The sequence below is a fragment of the Condylura cristata genome, unplaced genomic scaffold (genome assembly GCF_000260355.1).
Source record: "Condylura cristata isolate star-nosed mole 26May11 unplaced genomic scaffold, ConCri1.0 scaffold00005, whole genome shotgun sequence".
NCBI lineage: Eukaryota > Metazoa > Chordata > Mammalia > Eulipotyphla > Talpidae > Condylura > Condylura cristata.
Window position 1 is genome coordinate 32,198,909 of NW_004567106.1, and position 7,573 is coordinate 32,206,481.

Here is a 7,573-nt window from a genome sequence, read left to right on the forward strand (position 1 = left end):
TTGCCCTTAGGTATGAGCTTGGGGATTTTGAGGCGAGAGATTCTTTCTGATCCCTTAAGCCCCTGGCCCATAGCCTTATCCAGATGTTCTGTGTTTGGGGCTTTATTCTGAGTGCTTTTCCTCACCAGAGCTGAAGTGATACTCACAACTACTACTCTTTGCTTTTGAGGCTAAGCTCCAAAGGGTCTTTCGTTGTGTGAACCTCCCTGGGAAATGGCTGAGGCACCTCACCGGGGCCCTCAGCAAAGATGATGTGTTCCTTCTCAGGCGCCTGGAACTGCACACAGGCTGAGGCCCTTCCAAAGTGCAGTCTTTTCTCATCCTTGGATGATAAGGATAATCACTTCCCATTACTTCGAACTTTCCTGAGTTCTCCTGGACAGTCTGACAGTCCCCTCTTAGCCACACTTACTTTTCACACTGGGATTTCTGTGACACCCGTATGATTGGATAAACTTACTTGAGGACCCAAAGCTGACTGAAACGAATTCCTTTCACAATGCAGTTACTTTAGATCTATTAGACAGGGTTTCAAAGAATTCTTTTCTCCTCTGAATACATTAAAAGCTTTACATCAGGTAACCATACTCTTAAATTAAGTCTAAAGAAGCTGTACCAAGTTAGCTCAGTGGTTGTTCAAGCATGACAAAACATTACCTGGGAAACTTTAAAAAAATAGATCTTGAGACTCAGGTTATCAACCAGGATAATTCCATCAGACTCTCTGAGGGTAAGATCTAGGCTTCTCAGGTATTTTGAGTACATAAGCTTGAGATTGATAATGGAGCAAATCATTTATACCAAATACAGTTAAAAGTCACAGGAGGGGCTCTCCCTGGTGGTACAACAGGCTAAACACTATTCTATGAACTTCAGAAGCCACTGCAGCACAAGTTCAATCCCCAGTCAGGGACCCACATGGAGGGGCAGACCTCTCCTGATCCTCCCGCTGCTCCCCTCAGCAGTGTATTTCAGTATAGCTGCCTGTTCTTTTCCACACTCTGTCTCTGGTGAATCCTTTCACCTGCCACACCTCTGGCCTATACCCCAGTTCTGTATGCATAAATAAATAAATCTTTGGAAAAAAAAAAGTCACAGGAGGTCTTAATTATGAATTCCATTGTGTTAAGTAGATTTGCTTTATTGATACAGACAGAAGCAACTCACCTAGCTGACTTCTCACTTAAGAGAGAGTCATATTTTTAGATTACCTTTGAAAGTGTGAGTATTTAAATAGGATAGTGAATTTCAGCAGTCAAAGTTATCCTCTTTGAGCAATCGCTTCTTTCATGTTGTTGAGTTCCCAGGAAGGAGAGCTTCATGACTGTACATTTGCTCCATGAGTTCATGATTGTACATTTTGTTGACCTAATTCCTCATGACCATTCACTGAGGGACAAATGTACTTGTCATTCATGTGGGAGAAACTAGACCCAATGAAAAGAAGTCCCTGCTCAGCCCATGAGTGATTCAGGAACAAATGCGGGGTTGAGCTCCAGCCCCTTAGGTTTCCTCACCACCTTGCTACACTAGCCCCTTGCACCTGCCCGCCCTCATGTGCACACAAGCACACTGTGTGAATTGTGCTGCTTGGCTCCAGATGCCCTGGGAAGCAGATCTGCAGAAGCAGGCCTGCCAGTGTCACACAGAACCCCTCAAATGCTCCTGGGTAAGCTTTGTTATAGAGAATCCACTTTAGGGTCCTCCCTAGTAGCGCAGAGCATTATGAAGCTATAGACAGCCACTGTACCATGCGTTAGATCCCCCGCCAGGGAGGTGAGCCACAAGGCACGGTAGACCTCTCCTGTCTCCCCCACTGATCCCCTCAGCAGCGTATTTCAGTCTATCTGTCTGTTCTCTGCCTGTCTTCTGTTGTCCTCCACCCTCTGCATCTCTGGCCTGTACCCCAATTCTTGTCTGCATAAATAAATAAATCTTTAAAAAATAAATTCACTTTCCTCTCCTAATTTCAGAGGCCAACCTTTGGGATGAAAATCAGAAGACACAGAATGGCCCACATGCAGAATGCATTATACTTTGTCTTGTTAGGGAGGCCTTAGGCAAGTCTAGATAGGGATAGTCAAGGGAACCCTCGGGGTTGTCTCCTTGGTAATTCACGACTGGCATCTGTCATTGATCATGGAATGGTATTCTGCATAATGACAAACATGTAACAGTTTGTGGTCAGTTTCATCCTGAAACAGATTTTAGGGCATTCTTGGTTGTCTGCTCCTTCCTTTTTGTCTCTTTGCTCAAGGATGGTGAATTATGATGCATAGAATTTTCATTTAAAGTTCCTTTATTTAAGTAGTCAAATGTTAATGTGGCTAATCTGCCTGGGAATCTGTAGTGGTGAAAATATGTACAAAAGAATCAAAGACCTTTTACTGGAAGTGTCCAGTGAATGAAATGAGTGGTCATTATTAACAATGCAGAGACACAGCCAGTGGGAAGGACCCATGCTTACCAACACTTGCTAGCTCTGGGTATGGGTATCAGTAGGTCTTACTCCTGAGACAATTTTTTTTAGCCATAATTTCACTTGACTATTCCACTTCAGACTCCATAGCTTTCCACAGGTAGCTATAGAATGAGTAGGTCTCGAGGTTAGATCAGCTGATGATGGATAGCGCCAGTTCCTCCTCCTCAGAAGCCATCTGCTCTAAAAGTTTGCTGTGCTCTTTTGATGACTGAAGTTGGCACATCCTGAACTCTTTCTCTCAGGGATGTGAGTCAGTGTTTCACAAGAGCCCCCACTGCTAAGTTTCAGTCATTGGTAGCACTACTTCCAGAACTTTCTACTAGGTGAAAAGCAAGTTCATCTATTCTGGCAAAGTTCTCATGAGGACAGTCTGGAAGAAAGTGGCTTTGCCATTGTTAGGCAGACATACTGTGGTCCATGTGACATGGAGTCACTGTGTCACTTGTTAGATTTCTTAAGAATAGGTTGGTGTCATTAGCATCTTTCTGAATAAGAGGTACCGCTGGTTTTCTGCTTTTAGTCAAACTTGGAGTGGTGGGGAGCACAGCCCCTTTGACAGCATATAGGGTGACATTGAAAACCTGTGTGGCACCTCCTGCTCCCTGCCTGCTCCTTCTTCTTGGCTCTGCACAGTGTGGGTCCCAGTTGAGCTTCAGTCCCAAGCCTTCCCCCCACCCCCAGCTGGGTGAGTTCCTTCCACTAGCCAAGTCACATATTCCTCATCTATGGGGCCCTTGGCAAGGGGCTCTACTTTTAGGCTCATTGTGAGATCATGGCCTTATGGGGAGTACCAGGTCTTGGTACTCCCCAAGGATCAGCTGTTTGTGTCATGTGCTTGGCTTTCTGTTGCTGCTTCTGCTCCCCTTACAGTGGTGGGGTGGTCCTTCTGAGCTCACATTGCACGGCTGGCTCATTGTAGGGTGCTATTCCCTGCAGGTAACTGGCTTTTAAGCAGCTTATTATTTCTAACATCCTCAGGTTTCTATCAATATATTGTATTCATGCATTCATTATTCTTCTACAATAAAACAATCTTGTCTTCTTATTAAAAAGGACATGCTGGTAGGTAGAGGTGGAGGTGACAAATGGTTGAGCAGTGGGAAGAAGGAAAGTGTCAAGTTGACTGAAGACTGCTGTCCTGCTCTAAACTCTTCTTTGCTTTCTAGGCTGTGTGTTTGAGGGTGTGCAGTATCGAGAAGGGGAGGAGTTTCAGCCAGAAGGAAACAGATGCACCAAGTGTACCTGCATTGTAAGTACCCTGGGGATACTGCAAGGGTTAATGGCTGCTGGGACTCACCAAATGCAGCTCTGACTTTATTTTATATTTCTCTCCTTCCTGTTGTGGAACCAAGGGGAAAGTTCATCATTCTAAAGCAGGGTTATCAACTGCAGTACTCTTGACTTTTTGGGCTGGGGAACTCTTTGGACTGGGGATTGTCCTGTGCAGAAAGTAGGAAGTTTAACCGCATCGCTGCCTCTGTTCACTAGATGCCAGGAGACTCATCCTACAGTTGTGACAATCAAAGTTGCCTGCAGATTCAGTCAAATGTCTCTGGGAGAACAGAATGCTCTTGACTGGGAATTACCAGTCTACAGAATAAGGGAGAGAGACTAGCTTTCTCCCTCCTGCTTTTTTCTTTGGGTAGACATGGACTCTCTGTTATTTGGGGAAAAGCGTCTTTTTGAGACTTCTGAATTCTTTAGTGCAAACAAGAAGCTGAGATAATACCTTGAATATTCTGTGGGGTAAGAGACACTTACCTGATGGTGGTCAATTATAGTGGAGGGAATGAAAAGGAGGAAATGGCCCCTCAACCAAGGATTCAGTGTGGAATAGGGATTAGTGAGGCAAAACCATTGACTTGCCTTTCTAAGCATTGTTGATTTGTAGTTCACCTTCTAAGGATATTTTCAGAGTGCTTAGGAATGCAAAAAACAACGTGATATATGTTATAATTTCAAAAGGATCATTTTTATTAATGTAGTATAAATTTGAAGTAACTTCCTTGGTGGTAATGGTGATGATGGGGAGTCTAATCTTAACCAGCTGCTCCAAGTTATTTACAGTAGGGAGTTAGTATAACTGTGTATTTTTAAGGTTTTAATCTTTTGTAATAAAGACCATACAGTGTGCATCAAGAATATTAAAAAACATACCTGGGGAACTCCAGCATCCTAATTTCAACAAAGTAGAATCATATGTGGCTCATCATAAATCACAGGATTTATTCTACATGTCTACATAGTCATTTCTCTGAATGTCTCTTCTAAAACCCCTCCCCTTCTTCCAAGTGCAAATGTGCCCAGAACTTAACGGATCTAGATTAAAGCATACATGACCCAGGATGACGGCGTTTGCATGGGGAGGAGGAAAGGGAGTGAGGGATAGGTAGAAGGAGAGAATCAGTATAAATATATACACTAATACAAGTCATTACACCTCATGTAGAAAAACACGAAAGTAATTTCCTAATGAAGATGAACATGTTTCATACTGAGACTCAACTTCCTCTTTTGCTCATTACGATTCAATAGCTTTACGGTTTTATATTTTATGGAAAAGATTTCTGCTTGCCATTAAGCACTGCCCATTTCTTAATTTCATTTCGTCCATATTGGTCCTTACAAAACTTTCTGATAATTTTTTATTAATCTCATTTCCTGGGTAGATGGTGTGAACACAAAGTGCATTTGGGTAGAAAAATTATAAATCTGTCCCTGAACCAATTCTTTCCTATAAGCTTGTACAAGTCAGTTCTCTTGGGGAGGAAATTTGGAAGACAGCGAGGGCAGCTTCTTGATCCACCACACACACACAGAAAGCTACAGAACTGACTATTCATGTAACTACAAAAATACATTTGCATATGTAAATTTGGATTTTTTCAGAACTAGACCCTGAGAAAAGCACTAGGGCAGGTAGCCACGGGGTGAATAGTGAAACCTGTAGCAGAGGAGCAGGAGGCGGGGGGCACCGCCAGTTGTGGGGTGTCATTGAGGAGCTACGCTTGTGCCTGAGCAGAGCTACCTCTTGTGGGCAAAGTCCTGGAAGCCCGTGAAAGAATGATGCCTCGAAATTGCCCACCCAGGTGGTGAGAGAGCTAAGATACAAAACCACCTATTCTCAGGGAGTGTTGACTGGGTACTATTTTGCCACTTAGGTGACAAAGGGGGTCACAGTAGAAGAGTAAGAAATGCAGGTCCTGGCAGGTGGAAGTCTGTGTATGCTGACAGGATGTAGATGGAGCTCATGGTAGTCACATGCAGCATAGGTGTGTTGAGCGTGGTACATACACATAAACTGACGGTCTTGTGCTTAGACCTAGACATCGTGTGCTTTTGGACCATGGGAGCACTAGCTTGTTACCGAACTCATTATTTTTCTCCCTGCAGTCCTTTGCTCATGCCCCTAGACTGGTCTGCAATTTTCTTGTTCTTCTGCATCTGGTGAATGCCTTGCTTTTCAGCATCAGCTCTCCTCAGCCCACTGTGACTCTCTAACTACTCCCTTCCCCTGGGCAGGGACAGCCAAGATTTTCTTATTTGTATTCATGAGGTGCTTTCTCTCTCTCTCACCATAGACACAGCAACCATGAAGGTGCTCTCTTGCATGTGCACGTGCACACACACACACACACACACAACATTGTAGCAAGGTTACTGGTCTATTTTCCTCTTTTCTGTGTTAGATTTCGTGCGCATCGGGGAAGTGAGTCTCCTTAGCTGCAGTGAGTTAGACTTGGGAGTAGGGGAGGGGCCCTTGTGGGCTTTCGGGGCCCAGTGGTCCAGCCTGTACACAGAGAAACATCCCCAAGTTCCCTTCTGGTTCCTGATCATCTGTCCTCGGTGCTTAGCACAGTGATGTAGTGATGCTCTCCTTCCTTCCCATGGCTGCCTCGTGCTGCAGTACTCTGAAGGCCAGGAATAACTTCTAAATTGTGACAATTCTGCCTTTAAAAGCTGTGAGCCCTTCTTGCCCAGAAGAGCAGCTATTGCTAGATACCCAACACTGGAGTTGTGTGGAGTGAAGTATCCTGTGTGGCTATCATCTCTAGTGGGTGAATGCCCAGCAATCTGAGCTGTCCATTCTTAAATAAATACTGCATATGCTGTCTGGTTTGTATTTTATATCCAACCCCCCTTATTTACACTCTCTGAATTTGTGAGAATCTGTTCACCATGTTTTAGTGACGTGGTGACAGAGGCAGACCACCAGAAAGGCATTTGCTCTGATTGAGACGGATTCCTTAGCCAATGAAACAAATGCCTTACACATGATTTTACATCCTTGTTTTAGGTCGGGATAATATCTATGGCATTCCAGACAGTTGAGAACATGTTAATATTTGAAGTTATCTGGAGAGGATTTCACAACCTCCTGCTCTGATCCACTCCAGAAGCAAAGCGTCTCTTATTTTTAGGTGTGAATATCATCATGAGTCACCTAGAAAATAGTAGCAGTGTTCTACTCTCAATTGTTCAGTGGTATCATCCTCATTCCCCATTTTTTAAAGAAGGGAACCAGGAGAATTGCTACTCCTAAGTCCTAATACTTATCAGGTGGTAAAAGTTTGCATTCCTTCAGGGGTCACGACTCCAAGTCTTGTCAGAGTACATTCCTACAACATGTGTTCAATGCAAGTAAGTCCTAGATTCATCTGAAAATAGAAAGGTGATTCTTCCCGAAGTCAGAGCAAATAGCAATTTGGACACAAGCATTTCTCTAAAAGCCCAGGCCTTCAGGCTTATGAGGCTAAGGGCCAAAGGTGCCACTGAGAGAAGCTTGTGTCCCTGATACCAAACTATTTTAAGAGCCGGATGGGCTCAGTGCTCCTGGAAATCGCTAGTTGGAGGCACTGTCGCCCATGGGGCCCACTGGTAAGAGTGGCAAGTCTTCGTTTGCAACAGCCAAATTAACTGGCCAACATCAATTACTTTTGCTGACAAAGGCACGTTAAGTTCAGAGGATTTCTACTAATAAACATGGGTTGTTAATGGGCTGTCTGTGATGAAGGAGCTATACTTTATTGGCTCTTAGAAGTCCTGAAGTCCATAAACACCTTTGCTCTCACTTACACTTTATGTATTGCA

At 44.0% G+C, this 7,573-nt stretch overlaps 1 protein-coding gene across 1 annotated transcript in view; it reads left to right on the top strand.

Annotated features, from left to right (window-relative positions):
- BMPER (BMP binding endothelial regulator) overlaps positions 1 to 7,573 on the top strand; it is a 239,854-nt gene that overhangs the window by 60,119 nt on the left and 172,162 nt on the right. Inside the window, exon 6 of the mRNA XM_004676848.1 lies at positions 3,649 to 3,731. Within this exon, the coding sequence (XP_004676905.1) occupies positions 3,649 to 3,731 (83 nt within the window). The remainder of the gene's footprint in view (positions 1 to 3,648; positions 3,732 to 7,573) is intronic.